Source organism: Hemibagrus wyckioides, linkage group LG28 (assembly GCF_019097595.1).
Source record: "Hemibagrus wyckioides isolate EC202008001 linkage group LG28, SWU_Hwy_1.0, whole genome shotgun sequence".
Taxonomy (NCBI): domain Eukaryota; kingdom Metazoa; phylum Chordata; class Actinopteri; order Siluriformes; family Bagridae; genus Hemibagrus; species Hemibagrus wyckioides.
In genome coordinates, this window is record NC_080737.1 from 3267024 (window position 1) to 3287023 (window position 20000).

Sequence of the window (20000 nt, forward strand, 5' to 3'; positions counted from 1 at the left end):
AAAAAGTACCAGCCAAAACCAGATGAGAGAACTCTACAAATATCTCAACAGCAAAACAATCAAATCTGCATTTTATGAAGCCCTGCTGAAAGAGGACAGTCTACTTCTTGAAGAACTGGAGAAGAAATACAAGAGCCCAGGTCTGTACTGTGAATCTGTGTATACTCTCAGAGTAACTGATACACTTTAAACAACTAATTAATCCTGAACAGAGAAGGTTCATGCAGTTTTAAGCTGTGTAGATTATTTCATACATAGACATCTAAAAGGGTAGACCGGACACATCCGCTGCTCCCATTGGCTGGTGCGGTGACATCGGGACGCCATATTGGTTGTTGCTAGACGCTGAGAGAAAGGCTGCACGCTAGACGAGTTTTATTGATATAAATGAAAAAAATGAAAATGAAAAAATTGATTACCATGAATGAATGGTATTGTTGATTTGAGCTCAGCGTAGTATCCTGTTGTTGCTTTATGAATTGAACTTGTATAGTATTGTGTGAAAGCCTGAAGTATTTTCAGATTTTTCCCTTCATTCTTCAGATCCCTCACCGAACGAGTTCCATGGCTCTCCCCAGGGTCTTAAAGAATGGAAGAGAAATAGCATTGCTCATAGAGCCAAATTTGAGAACCTCCTCAAAGATCCTGAACTGCAGAAGCCGGGAAACGGGAAACTCCGCCTCTGCACAAAAGATGACTACAGTATAGGAAATGGATCTGAAGGAACCCAGGTGTATATCGGACTGCGGGATGATGGTACTGAGGTAGCAGTCAAACGAATGCTTAAGGTTAAATATAAACAACTGAAGAATGAGATGGAATTGCTCCGAGATCCAAAGCTGGAGCACAGGAACATTGTCCGATATCTAGATTTCACAGAAGACCGCGATTTTTATTACCTCTGCCTCCAACTCTGTGAGTATAATTTTGAAGATTACAAGAAAATAAAAGAACTGGACCAGGAGGCTTTGAAGAAAGTGGTAAAGGAAATGCTTCTTGGATTGCAAGTCCTCCACAATGCTGGTATCATCCACCGAGATATCAAACCCTCCAATATTTTAATTGGTATTTATTTCTTTTTAAACCTAATAAGCTTCTTTTATTGAGAAACTCACCAAAACTGCTCAGCTCACGATTACCGTGAACATAAAAGCTAAAATAACTTTCTGAATCTTTTTAATAGATGCGAGAGAAAACGTGAGATTGTCTGATTTTGGTATAAGCCGCATGGTAAACCAAGATGCGAGCACCGTGTACACCGCAAGAGCCGGGACTCGAGGCTGGGAGGCGGCAGAGATCCTGAAAGGGGATGGACAGTGTGCTTACAAAAGAAGCAGCGACATTCAGGTTTGTTTAAATAATGAAACGATACACAACTTTCATTATTGATCTGCAACGCCGTCCTTCCAGGAATAAATATCTCCCTGTTTCAGATGAATACAGAATTTAGAAATGTGTTTATTTTTATGGTTAAAGTGACAGTTTTCCAGCTACATACTGTTTTGTGAGATTCATTTTATTTAAATGTAGCTACATACTGGAACGTCTGGTTGCAGGTGGCTGGAATGTTGGTGTATTACATCCTCTCTCGTGGCTTTCATCCTTTCGGCAATGTTTATATAGTGGAAGAAAATATCCGGAAAGGAAATTACCAACTGGATCAAACAACTGACGTGGAAGCAAAAGATCTGATTGAGAAAATGATTGCACCAGAACCACCAGACAGGCTGAGTGTTGCAGAGGCAGTAGATCATCCGTATTTCTGGGATGATGAAGGGTAGGATTAAAAAGGTTATGTTTCTACATCATACAATAGTTTGGAAATGTCTAGCATGTTAAGCTCTGTGTCCAACTCTGCTCTTGGTCATCACTTCTGCCATCCATGTCATTCCTCTCTTTCTGAAAGGGGGTGGAATTTGTGTTGTAATTGACCAATCAGAGAACGAGGCAAGAACCACCTTTCTTTCACTCTCAAAATCTCGAATCTATATCCAAGCACACATTCCACTCCCCTTGTCTTTTCTTTTTTCTGTAACTTGCTATTGCTCTGGAGTTCAGTATTTTGTTCACACCGAAGTATCTTTGTGCTTGTACCGTGTATAACTGCAGACACTGAATTTGGTCATGGATCTGATGCTATTAATGTTGTTTTTTCTTTGCTTCTGCTTCTTCCTCAGTCTCTCTCTCTGTTTTCTGTCTCTGGCATCGTCCAGTCTCTTTTCTACTTTCCTGCTTGGGAATCAAGGATAGAAGCATCAGAAGGGTCAGGTGAGCTCTGTGCTTTATCTGCTGCTGCACTTGGGTTAAATGTAACACTGTAAATATCTACAGTCCTGTGGTATTCTGCAGTGTGTTTAAGAGAAGTAACGGGGTACATGGATCTTACTGGCCAGACAAAATGCGATAAATAGGAAGGAGGAAGGCTTGAGATGCTGTAACTCACTCTCACATTTTATTTGTTCCCATCTAGGAGAGATGATTTTTTGAGAACCATCGGGGACAAGGAACCCGTCCAGAACTACAAAGATGTAGATGGTGAGCTCCGTAAAGCTCTGGAAAAACACGCACAGTTTTTTGGATGGAAATCTAAGGTTTGATTCACTCTTATGCATAAAACCAAAAGTATGTGCACCCCTGACCTGACCATCACACCTACCTGTGTTTCCTCCCTAATCTTTAACTACAAACTCTGAAGCACACAGTTGTACAGAACGTCTGGGTGTTTAGCTTTACAGCTTCCCTTCACTGGAATTTGGCAGTGTTCTAGTGTGACAATACCCCTGTGCACAAAGCAGCTCCATGAAGACGTGAAGGTTGTAGAATGTGGAAAAACTGCCTTTGGGATGAACTGGAACTGGACTCTCCTCAACATCCCGACATCAGAGTCTGATCTCACTCATGCTCCTGTAGCTGAGTGATCACAGAAGAGTGAAGCTGATTAGAACAGAACAGAGTAGGGAATAAATCTGGTATGAGACGTTCAACAAACACATCCATAGGAGTGTGATGGTCAGGGGTGCACAAACTTTGGGTTTGTATAATGTGTATATATAAAATAACACATATTTGCTCAGAAGGCTTAGCTTCTAATCTATGGTTAAAAGACAGAAATGGATATGTTTTACATTTTCCATACATTCAATACATTGGTATTATTTCTGTATTTCGGGTCTACTAGATTTGTGCAATATTTAATATTCCCTGATTGCAATTCCCATTTTTAAATATTGCAGTAAATGCAATCTTCCAGAAACTGAAGCCTAAAAAAAAAGGCAGGGAAGCGAACACCTCCTCAATTCCAGTTTTAAGGATAGTAGAGGAGGCATATGTAACGGACGCCGCGATGGTGGGGATCAAACCCTGATCTCCTCTGTAAGCTTGATCGCCCTGATCTCGCTCTGTAATCAGATCAGACCCAAACGCAGTGATCCAGTACGTGCAATGCCTTTATTTAACAAAACAAAACTTAAACACAATAAATGTAACAAAAGTAAACCATCACTATGACAAACACATAACATAAAAACCTAGATAACATGGCGTCCGGCCTTAAGGCACACACACACTGTTACATCGACACACAAGCATAATGACTGACACCGACCATGACAGCAGGACAAACATATCTAAAGCAGCACATCAAGGGAAAACAAGGGACAGGTGAGAAAGCGGGAACACTGATTAGGAAAGGGCGTGGCACCACCCACCTAGGAATAACACAATTGAACTGCTTGCCAGGACTCCCTAGGGGTCTGGCAAGGAACTGTCCCAATAACCCCTGACAGCATAGCAATATTCAATCTAATCCTTTTACCAAAGTGTCCATAATATCGTTATATCACATAAGCCCTCTGTGTGTTAGTGCCATAGACAAAAATGAAAGTAAGAGTAAATTTGTATAATTTAAATGGTTGAGGTTCTCAGTGTCCACTGGAATATTTTACTGTATTACTTTTTCACTTGTTTGAGAATTTAATTAGACTTATTTTTGCATGTGCAGGTGAGAGATTCGGTACCAGACGATGCAATGAAGAAAGCACGTCATTTACCAGATGATTTACTTGGCTTCCTGCGTTTTCTGCGTAACAATTTGGTGCATGAGTAAGTCAAACAGCACTTATTTTTTATTTTTTCCTTTTTAAAAAAACAACAACAAAACCCTGTAACTAATTTGTTTTCTTGCCGTTCCACAGTACCAAGAGGTTCTACGAAAACAACATGTATAAGGATTTCTTTCCAGAATTCTATGTCTGCGCAAACCAGTTGGCCAAAGATATGGGTTGGAAATAACAAGCTGCATGCAGTCATCACATTCTTATACTTTTTACTGCATTCTCCAGAACGACTGACATTTATCTCATTTAAGCAGTTGAGAGTTAAGGGCCTTGCTCAGGGGCCCAACAGTGGCAGCTTGGTGAATGGTGGGATTCAAACTCCTAACCTTCTGACCAGTAGTCCAACACCTTAATCACTGAGCCACTGCATCACGGTTCTCCACCTAGCTCTCCGGTCCTGAGCGCTTTATAAACAGTGCAAACTCGAGTCTGTTCAGGTTTTTGTTCTGTTCTCTTTCTAGTTCCCGTGCCACCTGTGTTGTTTTGATTCATGTCTTATCTCCGCCCCTGCCTGGTGATTGGTTGATTGTTCTGCTGATTATTCTGTGTATTTAAACCAGGGCTGTAACTAACGATTATTTTCATAATGGAATAATCGGGCGATTATTCGATGAATCGTTTCGATTCGAATGTCATTCGTTGACAGCGATTTTCATTATCGTTTATTATCGATTTGATTGATTTGTTGTTTCAGCCCTAATTTGTGCCCTGTTTGACTAACAGGGCACAATCTTTTATCCCATGTGTGAGTCTAATTATTTTCTACTTTTTTACAGTAATAATGTTATAAACTCATAATAAACTCCAAAAAAATCTCAGACTTCATTATTATTATTATTATTATTATTTTTAAAAAGACTCCTTCATGTGGACACACTGTATTGAGGTTTTTGTGATTAAAAGGTCAGGTCACAGTAGTATAAATATATATATATATTTAATTTTGATGATTTATTTCAGGAAGTTCAAATACACATACAGATGGAAATGCTGAATAATATTTTGAGTGCATGTGCATTAGTTCTTTCTGCATTATGTGCAATGACTTGTGCTGACACTTGGTGGCAGCAAACCACATAAAAACCCCTGACGACTGTGTACCTGACTGCAGCCGGCTCCGGGGCCTCAACCTGGACGTCATGTTCACGTGGAACACGGCTTTATCCAACATTTTTATTTATACGTTTATCAGTAGGTTGGACTTTAACATATAAAGTGATTAGAAAAACCAAATGATGGTGAAAACATGATTTATTACGATTAATTTCATCATTTTTCATCTTTGTTCCAGTCAAGAATTCAGCCACATGAACCAGATATTTATTCTGGCAGTCAGCGTCAGTGCCGTGATGAATCTGATCTGATTGTTACACATGTTTCAGATATCTGATCTGTTTTGTAGACACACAATGATGCCATCCTGATGAATCAGGGCAGTTACTTTATTAACAGATGCAAAGGAAATAACTTTAAACTCCAGAATGACACAATACTTCAAATATTGGTACAAAATATTTAATAAGCCTTAGAAATAAACCCTGTGAAGTGTAAAGAGTCTACACGGGGTTACTCAGGTTACTTATAGACATATCTGTTTAGCCAGACATACACATAACACATCTCATAACCCCATAATCTGCTCCAGCTTCTCCTTTTATACCCCAGAGACTGGGATTATAAATCATTATAAACACAAAGAGTGGGAGTGTTTATAATGATATATAATCCCACTCTCTGGTCTTTACTCTCAGGGTTTATAATGATATATAATCCCACTCTCTGGTCTTTACTCTCAGTGTTTATAATGATATATAATCCCACTCTCTGGTCTTTACTCTCAGTGTTTATAATGATATATAATCCCACTCTCTGGTCTTTACTCTCAGTGTTTATAATGATATATAATCCCACTCTCTGGTCTTTACTCTCAGTGTTTATAATGATATATAATCCCACTCTCTGGTCTTTACTCTCAGTGTTTATAATGATATATAATCCCACTCTCTGGTCTTTACTCTCAGTGTTTATAATGATATATAATCCCACTCTCTGGTCTTTACTCTCTGTGTTTATAATGATATATAATCCCACTCTCTGGTCTTTACTCTCTGTGTTTATAATGATATATAATCCCACTATCCAGTGTTTATAATGATATATAATCCCACTCTCAGTGTTTATAATGATATATAATCCCACTCTCTGGTCTTTACTCTCAGTGTTTATAATGATATATAATCCCACTCTCTGGTCTTTACTCTCAGTGTTTATAATGATATATAATCCCACTCTCTGGTCTTTACTCTCAGTGTTTATAATGATATATAATCCCACTCTCTGGTCTTTACTCTCAGTGTTTATAATGATATATAATCCCACTCTCTGGTCTTTACTCTCAGTGTTTATAATGATATATAATCCCACTCTCTGGTCTTTACTCTCAGTGTTTATAATGATATATAATCCCACTCTCTGGTCTTTACTCTCAGTGTTTATAATGATATATAATCCCACTCTCTGGTCTTTACTCTCTGTGTTTATAATGATATATAATCCCACTCTCTGGTCTTTACTCTCTGTGTTTATAATGATATATAATCCCACTATCCAGTGTTTATAATGATATATAATCCCACTCTCAGTGTTTATAATGATATATAATCCCACTCTCTGGTCTTTACTCTCAGTGTTTATAATGATATATAATCCCACTCTCTGGTCTTTACTCTCAGTGTTTATAATGATATATAATCCCACTCTCTGGTCTTTACTCTCTGTGTTTATAATGATATATAATCCCACTATCCAGTGTTTATAATGATATATAATCCCACTCTCAGTGTTTATAATGATATATAATCCCACTCTCTGGTCTTTACTCTCAGTGTTTATAATGATATATAATCCCACTCTCTGGTCTTTACTCTCAGTGTTTATAATGATATATAATCCCACTCTCTGGTCTTTACTCTCAGTGTTTATAATGATATATAATCCCACTCTCTGGTCTTTACTCTCAGTGTTTATAATGATATATAATCCCACTCTCTGGTCTTTACTCTCAGTGTTTATAATGATATATAATCCCACTCTCTGGTCTTTACTCTCAGTGTTTATAATGATATATAATCCCACTCTCTGGTCTTTACTCTCAGTGTTTATAATGATATATAATCCCACTCTCTGGTCTTTACTCTCTGTGTTTATAATGATATATAATCCCACTCTCTGGTCTTTACTCTCTGTGTTTATAATGATATATAATCCCACTATCCAGTGTTTATAATGATATATAATCCCACTCTCAGTGTTTATAATGATATATAATCCCACTCTCTGGTCTTTACTCTCAGTGTTTATAATGATATATAATCCCACTCTCTGGTCTTTACTCTCAGTGTTTATAATGATATATAATCCCACTCTCTGGTCTTTACTCTCTGTGTTTATAATGATATATAATCCCACTCTCTGGTCTTTACTCTCTGTGTTTATAATGATATATAATCCCACTATCCAGTGTTTATAATGATATATAATCCCACTCTCAGTGTTTATAATGATATATAATCCCACTCTCTGGTCTTTACTCTCAGTGTTTATAATGATATATAATCCCACTATCCAGTGTTTATTGCCACGATTACACCTGTTATTCTGAACTCTTGGGTCGGCGGACTTTTACTTCCTGGTTCTAGCAAATATAACATGCTCAACCTCCATTACAGGATACTTCACCAACAATGGATCCAGTGAACGTGTCACAGTTTCAGGCCATGTTGGCTCAGCGCAACCAAACTCTAGCGGCCTACCAAGAGCAGCTAACGGAGATACATAACACCAACGCTCAGCTGCTCCAAGCCCTCGTGAAGGTAAGTTTGATGGCTCCCTGATTTATGTGGCGGATTTCTCAGACATATACAACCATATATCTATAGTGAGGACTCCACTAATGTGCTTTCCTCCTGATGCTACTGACTGGAAGAGCATTGAACTGGGCCTCGGCTGTGTGGGATGGTGATATTCAGGTACGCACTTCCTGTGCTTATTTCACTCAGCTTCTGAGCGACGTTTTTGAACACCCAGCTGGTGGTTGTGATGTCTCTGTACAACTTCTCCAGTTGAAGCAAGACACCGATTTAGTAGCTGACTATGTGGTAAAATTCCATACTTGCAGCCCAGAGTGGGTGGAATGACAAAGCTCTGAAAGCTGTGTTTCAAGAGGGTCTTCAACCGGCCCTAGAATTAGCCTGTAGAGATGTGGACTCTGCATTGGCCCAATGCATCGCCATGGCTATCTGCCTGGACAATCTCATGTGCAATCAACCTCAGTGCCCCCAAACTAGGTTCAACCTGCCAAGTACTGTATCTCTACCACAGAACCCATGTAGATAAGCCACACCAGGACCTCAGCCATCTAGCGGCTGATGCTGGTCATTAAAACTGGCAGCCGCTAGAGGGTGCAAAAAACGAAGAAATAATTCAAAATGACGACCAAAGGGAATTCAGATAGATAGATAGATAGATAGATAGATAGATAGATAGATAGATAGATAGATAGATAGATAGATAGATAGATAGATAGATAGAGAGCATGTGACCATCTCACCAATACTTCCCCAAGCACACAATTGTACAGGATATACACTATATTGCCAAAAGTATTCGCTCACCCATCCAAATAATCAGAATCAGGTGTTCCAATCACTTCCATGGCCACAGGTGTATAAAATCAAGCACCTAGGCATGCAGACTGTTTTTACAAACATTTGTGAAAGAATGGGTCGCTCTCAGGAGCTCAGTGAATTCCAGCATGGAACTGTGATAGGATGCCACCTGTGCAACAAATCCAGTTGTGAAATTTCCTCACTCCTAAATATTCCACAGTCAACTGTCAGCTGTATTATAAGAACGTGGAAGTGTTTGGGAACGACAGCAACTCAGCCACGAAGTGGTAGGCCACGTAAACTGACGGAGCGGGGTCAGCGGATGCTGAGGTGCATAGTGCGAAGAGGTCGCCAACTTTCTGCAGAGTCAATCGCTACAGACCTCCAAACTTCATGTGGCCTTCAGATTAGCTCAAGAACAGTGCGCAGAGAGCTTCATGGAATGGGTTTCCATGGCCGAGCAGCTGCATCCAAGCCATACATCACCAAGTGCAATCCAAAGCGTCAGATGCAGTGGTGTAAAGCACGCCGCCACTGGACTCTAGAGCAGTGGAGACATGTTCTCTGGAGTGACGAATCATGCTTCTCCATCTGGCAATCTGATGGACGAGTCTGGGTTTGGCGGTTGCCAGGAGAACGGTACTTGTCTGACTGCATTGTGCCAAGTGTAAAGTTTGGTGGAGGGGGGATTATGGTGTGGGGTTGTTTTTCAGGAGCTGGGCTTGGCCCCTTAGTTCCAGTGAAAGGAACTCTGAATGCTTCAGCATACCAAGACATTTTGGACAATTCCATGCTCCCAACTTTGTGGGAACAGTTTGGAGCTGGCCCCTTCCTCTTCCAACATGACTGTGCACCAGTGACCAAAGCAAGGTCCATAAAGACATGGATGACAGAGTCTGGTGTGGAGGAACTTGACTGGCCTGCACAGAGTCCTGACCTCAACCCGATAGAACACCTTTGGGATGAATTAGAGCGGAGACTGAGAGCCAGGCCTTCTCGTCCAACATCAGTGTGTGACCTCTCAAATGCGCTTCTGGAAGAATGGTCAAAAATTCCCATAAACACACTCCTAAACCTTGTGGACAGCCTTCCCAGAAGAGTTGAAGCTGTTATAGCTGCAAAGGGTGGACCGACGTCATATTGAACCCTATGGATTAGGAATGGGATGTCACTTAAGTTCATATGCGAGTCAAGGCAGGTGAGCGAATACTTTTGGCAATATAGTGTATATTTTTGCACATTAAATAAGTCCTTTTTTTTAATGATGTTATGCTGCATATATACATTCCATTTACTTTAGTTTCTTTAGTAATCAAAAAAATTGATTTTAATACAAACAAAAAAGTTTGAAAAACTCCCTGGGATGATATGAGGAAGAAACCTTGAGAGGAACCAGGCTCAGAAGGGAACCCATCCTCATTTGGGTGACACTAAACAGTAAATAATGTAACTGTAAATGTCCTTTCTACAACAGCAATCAATGACCCATGAGGAACTATTAGGTCAGTGTAGTTTCTAAGGTCATTATAGACACTAATTCTTTGCTGTCACAAGCTGACAGATGAAATGGCAGATCTGTGACTGTGTGAAAGTCCCCAAGTGGCTCTGTCCATGCCTGTCTCCTGGTCCACACAGATCCATCCACAGTATCAGTGGGCACCACCAAGCGACGAGACTCCGACCAGGGGTAGGGCATTGGTCACAATGGAAACTGGCAAACACTGGGAGCTCAGGAGTGGGGTGTATAGCTCGACAGAGAAAGACAGAGAGAGAAGGAGAAAGATATTAAGTATGATTCTGATCATGTGATGCTTAAAGACAAGGTAGGTTATTTGTAAAGTGCAGGCAGAGACTCCAGCAAGACTAGCTATGACAGCATAACTAAAAGGGAGAGCCAGAAGGTGACAGACATGAGGGCTTCCCGGGACATAAAGCATCCAACCACTTCACAGTCAGCAAACCTGAGCGACTTGTGAGGGTGGTAAGATGACAGCATCCAAACATCCCAGTACACCAAACACTCTATGACCATGAACCTTCCAGATCTGCTCCTTTACCTGATAAAACTATATATTAAAAGCTGGACTAAACAAATGTGTCTTCAGCCTAGACTTAAACATTGAGACTGTGTCTGAATCCCGAACACTAATTGGAAGGCTGTTCCATAACTTTGGGGCTTTGAAAGAAAAAGCTCTGCCCCTTGCTGTAGCCTTTGCTATTGAGGTACTACCAAATAACCTGCACCCTTTGATCGGAGTAGGCGTGGCGGATCATAAAAGACTAAAAGATTACTCAAGTACTGCGGCGTGAGACCATTTAGTGTTTTATAGATTAGTAATAGAATTTTATAATCAATGTGAAATTTGACTGGGAGCCAATGTAGTGTGGCTAAAATAGGAGTGATGTGTTCATATCTTCTGGTTCTAGTTCTATTCTAGTTCTAGTTCTAGACTCTAGCTGCTGTGTTCTGGACTAACTAGAGCTTGTTTATGCTCCTACTGGAACATCCAGACAGTAAGGCATTACAATAATCCAACCTAGAGGTAACAAAAACTAGTTTTTCTGCATCATGAAGTGAGATCATATTTTTTATCTTGGCAATATTTCTGAGATGAAAGAAGGCTACCCTAGTGATATTATCTACATGAGCTTCAAACGAAAGACCAGAGTCAATAATCACACCAAGATCTTTTACTGCTGGACAAGATGAAACAAAAAGACCATCCATAGTTACTTTGTAATCAGAAAGCTTACTTCAAGCTGCATGTGGTCCAAGTACTAGCACTTCTGTCTTGTCCGAATTAAGCAGGAGGAAGTTAGTGACTATCCAATGTCTAATGTCCTTTACACATTCTTCTATCTTAATAAGCTGGTGTCTCTTATCTGACATCTCTGAAACATATAGCTGTGGGTCATCGGCATAACAGTAGAAGCTAATACCATGTTTACGAATAATTGCACCAAGGGGTAGCATACTATCAATTTTTTTAGTGAAGAAATTCATAAAGTCCTCACTACTAAACTGTGCTGAAATACTCTCTCCGGAAATCTGGTGCTTTGTTAGTTTAGCCACTGTACTAAATAAGAATTTGGGATTGTTTTGGTTTATTTCTATCAGTTTGCTCAGATGCTTGGCCCTAGCAGCTTTTAGAGCCTGTCTATAGTTAGACAGACTGTCTTTATACGCAATTCTAAAAACTTCTAATTTGTTTTTTCTCCACTTTCGCTCGAGGTTACGGGTTGCTCTCTTGACGGCGTGAGTATGACTATTGCACCATGGTGCAGGTGTTTAATCTCTGACCTTTTTTAGTCGGATGGGGGCAACAGTGTCTAGTGTGCTGGTAAAAATAGTGCATATGCTGTTGGTTACTTCATCTAGATCATCTGCATTTAGGGGTCTAGTAAGAAGTTGAGACAGATCTGGCAGATTGTTTGTAAATCTGTCTTTAGTGGTCGGAGTTATAGCTCTACCAAGTTTATAACATGGAGAGACGTGTCTAATATGTTCTAAAGGTAGAGTGTACACTAAGAGGTGATGGTCTGTGATATCATCGCTTTGAGGTAGAACGGTTATATCGGAAACATCAGTCCCATGTGATATAACTAAGTCTAGTGTATGATTAAAACAATGAGTTGGTCTATTAATGTTTTGTTTAACCCCAAAGGAATTTAGTAAATCTATAAATGAGTCCTAACGCATCGTTAGCATCATCTACATGAATGTTAAAGTCTCCTACAATTAACACTTTGTCAAAACTGATCAAAAGATCTGAGAGTAAATGTGAAAACTCATTAAGAAAAATACTGTAGGGCCACGGGGGTCTATACACGGTGGCCAGAGCAAGATATAGTATGGATTTTTTATGCATGTCTGAGAGTGCAACATTAAGGACAAGCACTTCAAATGAGTTAAACCTGGGTCCTGTTTTCTGAGTAACGGTAAGAGAATTATTATAGATGGTTGCAACACCACCACCATGACCTGTCTGATGGGGCTCATGCTTATATGAATATCCTGACAGAGTAGACTCATTTAGGCCAATGTATTAACTTGGTCTAAAGCCAGGTTTCAGTAAGACAGAGTGCGTCTAAACTATAACCTGAGATCATTTCATTAATAATAAGTGCTTTCGGTGCAAGGGATCTAATGTTGAGAAGCCCAAACTTAAGAAATTGTTTTTCTTTACCTATTTGGCCTTTTTCAGGTTTAATTGTGATAAGATTATTTCAAGAGTTACTAACGAATTTATCCTTTAATCTCGCTAATTGGGGAACAGACACATTTTCTATAGGACGAGCTATGTGTGAACTTGTATTAGTCTGGCGAGTTGAACAGTAGCTACAGTATGACTTACCAGTCAGATGGTGCGCAGTGTCCTGGATATGTTGTCCGAGAGGACTGCTGCTCCAGCTCTGCTTGGGTGCAGGCCATCATAACGGTAGAGCCTAGGACGCTCCCAGAAAACATTCTAATTATCAACAAATGGTATTTTCTGCTCTTGACACAAAGACTGTACCCATTCATTAAATGCAAATAGCCTACTGAACCTTTCGATTCCTTGCTGGAACGTGGGAAGTGGTCCTGACACGATGATCCTCGTCTGGGGCGATGTGGTGCGAACCTTCTCCACCAGGTTTCTGAAGTCCTTCTTCAGCATCTCCGTCTGCCTCAGCCTGATGTCATTCGTGCCAGCATGGAGGACCACAGCTCCGATGTTCTTGGTGAGGATTGCGGGTACCTGTGCAGCGACATCAAGAACACGAGCGCCAGGAAAACAACGAGTGCGCACCTTACCTTTAGCCGCGGTAGCACGGACGTGCCACACGATGGAGTCTCTGATAATCACCTCGTCGCGCGTCGTCTCACGAAGGGTTGCGGGTCGAGATCTCGAAGATGGGTGGTGGCGGAGGGGGAGAGGTCCTCGGCCGGGGCAAGGCGCATGTCTTCCACTGCTGCTGCATCCAGGCTCCGTGGTACCCCGGCGCCGGAGTGAACGAAACCTGGGCGGGCTGCGTCCTAGGTGCGCTGGGCCTGGGCAGAGAAACATATGGTGTTGAGGTTGTGGGAGTGATCGTATCATGCTGCGGATTTACCTGGGACAGGTGCACGTTTGCCCAGGATGATTCCAGCACGGCTCTCCGCTGTTGCAGCTGGGCCTGCTTCACCTGTAGGTCGCGGATCTGCTTCTCCACGGCCTCCAGCTACACATCCACCAAGTGCAGCTCGAAGGAATCCTCACCTGCACTCAAAGGCAAACCCACAACCAACATAATGTTAAAATGAAGCAGAATAACAGAGATAATTGGTGAAAAATGTAAAATCTAAACAGACTCGAGATAGCCGGGTTAACGGGTTAGCGTGCTAGTGGGCTAACCAGCTGTAAGCGGGTGTTCAGGAAAACAAATAAAACTAGTGTTTTAAAAAGCGTTTGGAATGAGAATGTTATGTGACACTATCAGCTAATGAAGATATTATAAAAAGTTATGATCTAGGATAGAAATCTAGAAAACTTAGCGAAATTGTAGGTCAGCTTGACAGAGCTCAGAAAAACATGTCTGCACTCTCTGCACTCTCCAAAGATCTGCCAATGTTTTAAGATGCCAATGTGACAGTACACCCCCAATGCCACTGATGGAGGCATCTACCTCTACCATGAAGGGGATGCTGGGATCAGGAGGTTTCAGTATGGGGACTGTGCTGAAACTCTGCTTTAATCTGTTGAAAGTGGACCAGAGAATCTTTTTGGGTTTTCTGCATAGTAATGCCATGAGGGGGCAGCAATGGAGCTGTAATTGTGGATGACCCTCCTGTAGAAATTTAGAAAGCCCAGGAACCGCTCCAGCTCCTTAAGTTAGATGGGATAGGCCACTCAGTGATGGCCCAAACTGTGCTGATGACCCCATGGTGGCTTATGATGTAACCTAGGAAGGTGATTGAATCTTGGTGCAATTATCTGTTCTTACCACTAACTGTGGTTGCAACATGCTTGAACATGCCCCACATAAGTTGGGAGATGTGTGTAAATTATGTTTGCTATTCCAGACCAGGGAAGCCCAGTCGAGGGCCTTCCCAATGAGGACCGACATTAAAATGAGCATTTGGTAGCATCGTCACGGTAGGTGTCCAGCTGGTGCTAGCATCTCACCTTGGTGCGTGACGAGAGCTTGCAGTTGAAAGATATCCACTGGATTAACTGCTGGCAAAGTATTCTGTAACATAGAGTCATAGGCAGTAGGAGTAGAATCCATATGCGGCGTTTATTGTGTGAACACAAGGCAAAGAAATCCAGAGCAAGAGCCAAAGCAAGGCAGTAGTTCAAAACACAGTAGAAACAGTCTGCGATGTAAACAAATACAGAAACACACATCACAGGAAAACACGATGGTCAAAGGAACTTATGAGTCTTTGAAACCAGAAGTGGCCTTGACCGGGGAGCGCTCAATATTTAGATGAGGGCTTCCTCTGGTGGTGAGAAAGGGGGACTGCTGCTGGAACCCTTGAGACCTATCTATTTAAAACACAAAGATAAAATGTATATCCACTGCATTGCTATTCAGTTCTGAATTCTGATTGGTCAGATGGTGTGGATCAGTTTCCTATAGCAGCAACTCTGACAGTAACACAGCGGCACATCACAGGTTAATGTCAATGAGCTTGTTCTAATAATTTATTGTTTCCACAGTAGCTCCATAAGGAATGAAGGATCTGATTGAGAGGTAGCAAACAAAGCTAGCTAGCTATTTAACTTTAAAAGCTAGTTACCTGCTGCTAACAAGCTAGTTAGTGGCTGTCTTTTAGTCTTCACATAATTCCAGATGCTGTTAAAAGTTTAGAAAGTAAATCTATCTATCTATCTATCTATCTATCTATCTATCTATCTATCTATCTATCTATCTATCTATCTATCTATCTATCTATCTATGATAAAGGTTACTATTTCAACTGTGAAAAAAATAACATGACTTTCTTTGTATTCACTTCTGTCAGATTTGTTTGATTAACCTCATTTGACTGAACACATTTCATTTCCATGAATTCCTGATTGTTTCACCATCCTTGATGTGTGCGCGCGTGTGTGTGTGTGTTACAGAAACGTACCACTAGATGTCGCTAAGTGATCAGTTGTAGAAATAAAATAGTTAAAATGATGTATTTTGTAAACACCTTTTATGGAACCACATTGAATCACATCTTGTCAGTGTTTTCTACCATTATGAGGTAAAGTTTAAAATTTTCCACCACAGTGTTACTGTTTACACTCCAAAGCTTTTGTGCTGACAAACTTTCTAAACCTTCCTCCACTTTTGTATCAGCAAAATTCAAGATTCAAGAAGCTTTTATTGTCATTTCAACCACATATAGCTGACGCAATACAGAGTGAAATGAAACAATGTTTCTCCAGGACCCTGGTGCTACATAAACAACATAAAGTCCAAATACACAAAATAACAAACACAGAGCTAGGACATAATTTTGTCATAGCCACATAAAGTGTAAGCATGAAGGACATACAGACACAGTTCTCTTTTTTCAGGATTGCACTTTTATTAAGCTTCTAATTTGATTACATGCAGGAGTTTAGATCCTTTCTTTCTACAGATTCATCTATAACATCTATAAACTTTTTCTGAAAGATTGATATATGTATAAAGCAATAATCAGGTTCATTCACTGCATTCAGACTTGTTAATCTTCACTGATGCGGCTTTTCCTCCAGCAGACACTTCACATGTTATGACTTTGCTGTTGTCCCACTCGGAGCTGTTGATGGTCAAGTAGCTGCTCAGTGTGAATTTCTTATTGTCTTGCTGCTGTACAGAGCCGGTGATGACTCCACTGGTGACCGAGTTCCCGTTCACGAGCCAGCGGACATCAGCAAAACCGACAGACATGTCACTGGCCAAACACACTAGAGTGGCTTTATTAGACTTCAGCTCTTCACTGGACGGAGGGAGAACGGTCAGAACAGGAACCGGGAGAGCAGCATCTGATTCCACACACAGCGGGAGATATTCATTACACAAAACAACACAAATCTAATGTGCAGACAGGAATCTAAGATATTTTTAAAGAAATGCTTCCATTCAGAATGAAGTCATAAATCTGTCTGTGTGGCAGAACATCAGGAACAAAATGAAGCACTAGAACGGATTTATACTTCGTGTTGTGAGAGATTCCATATGAAAGATCTGATATGAATTTATAAATATAAATAAATTTAAAACTAATTACAATTCAAGAAGATAACTAAACATTTTTCTGTCTCTTATGTTAAATGTACAAAATATTAAAAACTGACTGGAACACAAAGAATAAAACATGTATGAAACATGTCAGAATAAATTTCTCAAACTGGAAAAAGAAATAAAAGTGTGAATCTGAAGCAGTGTAGAAGCCTAGCGTAGGAAAAAAGAGGGGAGAAGTTTTACTTACCGCTGACGATCAGCTTTGTTCCTTGGCCGAATACCACAGTGATTCATTCAGTGTCTTCACCCATACAAAAAGCTCCTCAGATACAGAAGTGAAAGCAGAAGAACTGAAACGTCCTCCAGACTTCAGCTCTCTCTTCTACTGTCTACCATCAGCACACACTCCTTTAAGATCCCGTTCCAGTGGCAGTGAATCACACGTCTCTGTTATACGCTGTCCTGTTCACACGTCCTGTTAGGAGGATTAGAGCTCACTGTCACGTCTTTTTCACCATTTGGGCGACAACACCTGTAACAATACTAAGCCAAGCTGTATGTGACTGTGATTAATATTTAAAGACATCCAGCTAGACAGATAGTATCACTCGGCCATTTGGGTGATACTCAGTTCTGTATAAAATGTTTTTTAGTAGGGTTTGTCCCGCATTCTTTTTGACATTGATGAACCCAAAGTACTTCATGTATTTTGTCACTGCTACGCTTCAGCATCTTCGACGCCCTCAATGTTTTATTTTTCCTACAGTTCATTAGTATTTCAATGGAATTGAAAATGTATGGAGTTGTGAATGAATATAAACATTTGTTGAATGGCTGATATATGATATATGGTGGGGTTCTTGGTCACCTGTCCCTTAGGACCAGCTGTGACTGCTCCTGGAGACAGTTTCTACCAGTTACTGTCCACCAATCACATAAAACCAGAGGAATAAAAGGTTGTACCATATCAAAGTGTCTTCAGTGAACATCAAGTGAGTTTCCACTTCAGTTCCAGTGATTTGAAGTTCAGGTTTTTGTTGTTTCTGGTGTTGTGTGAAAGCAGAAGTGAGTGTGAGCAGTGAGGAGGTTTTTGTCATGGTGTATATCACTGTGATACGTACTCTTTAGCAGAGCTGTCCCATGTGTGACAGTAATACACTGCTGAGTCTCCCACCTCCACATTACTGATTATCAGTTTATAATCTGAGTTAGACAAATGTGTTGATGTGAATTTAGGAGATGAAAAACCAGATCCATATGATAGTTCCTTAATACATGCTGAGGAACCTGTTTGTACCAGCGTGCAGTATTATTAATGGCAGTCCCGAGATTACAGTCCATGGTGGCCGTCTGTCCTGGAGTCAGTGTGAGAACAGGAGGCTTCTGCGTCACCACAGTCACACCACTGACACCTGGAATAAAAACAGCACACATGTTACATGGCTTCATGCTCACATTAGATGGAGGCTGAATGCTGATGAGCTCCAGAGTTGTGAAATCTTACATGAGAGAACAGTGAAGAGAGAGCAGAGTGCTGGCAGCATGGTGTCCGTGTGTGATGGGACTCTGGTGCTGAGTGAAGAGATGAGCGGAGTGACGAGCAGATAAAGGAGAGACTGCAGGGACGTGCTATAAGAGAGACAGGAGGAGGGGCAGAGGGAGGAGACACTCAACATCACACACCACAGCTGACTCACTACAGTACTGTCATGTGCTTTAGAGTTCACATCTTTACATCTTTACACTGAGTTTTTCCAATCAAAGTTATCATGGTCTGGATTTATATCGTCTGTGGAATCCTACTGATTAACTGAGTTTAACTAAAATATCTTTATTAATCATGAACATCCAGAGTTTGTCGTTCTTCCACTCAGAGAGAAGTGAAAAAGAGAAAGAGCATCATTTACATGGAGCTGAAATTACAGATCGGGGGCCAGCAGGTGCATCCTGAGTGAGAGAGGACGTCCACACACTGATTAGGACTCTGAATCGTCTCTTGGGAAAAATTTCACACCAGTGCTCTCTCTCTCTCTCTCTCTCTCTGTCTCTGAGCTTGTTCACCAGCTAAAAAAATGTGAAACGTTGTAAATATGCTATTGATACTTGAAACTAAAAATAAATTTTTTTCTGTCTTTTAAAGGAAGTAGTTCTACTTTTTAAAAAATGATGGTATATGCAAAAAAAGCTAAGAACTCCTTTTCACGTCTGAAAAAAATTGCAGTTTTTAAATTTATTAAAATTATTTTATTAGCTCAACCATTCCACTAGCATGGCAAAATTTATTGTTCACCATAAGTGAGGTTGCTAGCAAACATAAAATCTGTTGCTAGCATAATGAACATGCTTTATCTGAACATTAGAAAATGTAGTAGAAAATGCTTAATAAGTTATAAGACATTAAGTACCACTTTGGATTTGATTCATTTGCTATTTATTTGCCAACCACCTCGTAGCCTTGCTAAAAATTGACATGCGCATAGCGAGATGTTTGCTAGCAATCTGGCTCGTTTTCAGAGGGCTGTTTCATACAACATAACATGTACTTGAGTATTCAACGTGTTTATAATATGATTTCATCGTAACAGCTCATGAATAAATAAACAAACAAACAAACAGTGTGGTACCTCATGTAACAACAAGCACGGATTTTAAAACCCTAATCTGGAGGCGCTCTAAACTTGTGTCCCAGGTGTAGTGATTTTCAAAGCATTTTTTAAAATTATAATTCTTCAATGGATATTCCAGCTCATTTTACTTCAGTTAAACATGGATGAACCCAGAAGACTTAGGAGTGTCCATTTTGTTTAATTGCATGTCTACAGCCATGTTCATATCTCGCTCTGTAAAGTCTCACACCACATAATTTCATAGCTTTTAGAAAAGGAGGTATAGTGTTACAGTATTACAGTACCCAATATAATATTTATTCTACAGCAGGAATCCGTCAGCTTCTACTCAATAAATTCTCAGTAGTAATGTAGCTGTCACTACTGCCTTTCCACCACTAGGTGGCAGCAAATTCGCACAAAAA

The 20000-nt window shown here is 40.5% G+C and overlaps 1 protein-coding gene and 1 pseudogene across 2 annotated transcripts in view; one reads left to right on the forward strand and one right to left on the reverse strand.

Annotated features, from left to right (window-relative positions):
• LOC131348386 (serine/threonine-protein kinase/endoribonuclease IRE1-like) overlaps nt 1–4928 on the forward strand; it is an 11779-nt gene extending 6851 nt beyond the window's left edge. The window contains exons 3-9 of one of the 2 annotated variants that reach the window (XM_058383281.1): nt 1–140; nt 544–1065; nt 1184–1347; nt 1557–1777; nt 2471–2591; nt 4001–4101; nt 4194–4928. The exon at nt 1–140 is cut by the window's left edge and continues 124 nt beyond it. In XM_058383281.1, coding sequence (XP_058239264.1) covers nt 1–140; nt 544–1065; nt 1184–1347; nt 1557–1777; nt 2471–2591; nt 4001–4101; nt 4194–4290 — 1366 coding nt within the window. In that variant the 3' untranslated portion in view covers nt 4291–4928. Of the gene's footprint in view, nt 141–543; nt 1066–1183; nt 1348–1556; nt 1778–2177; nt 2269–2470; nt 2592–4000; nt 4102–4193 lie in introns of those variants that run through there. The other variant, XM_058383282.1, reaches the window with a different exon arrangement.
• An 11369-nt stretch (nt 4929–16297) lies between these two features.
• Nucleotides 16298–18566, reverse strand: LOC131348397 (immunoglobulin lambda-1 light chain-like; annotated as a pseudogene).
• Between the last annotated feature and the right edge of the window lie 1434 nt (nt 18567–20000).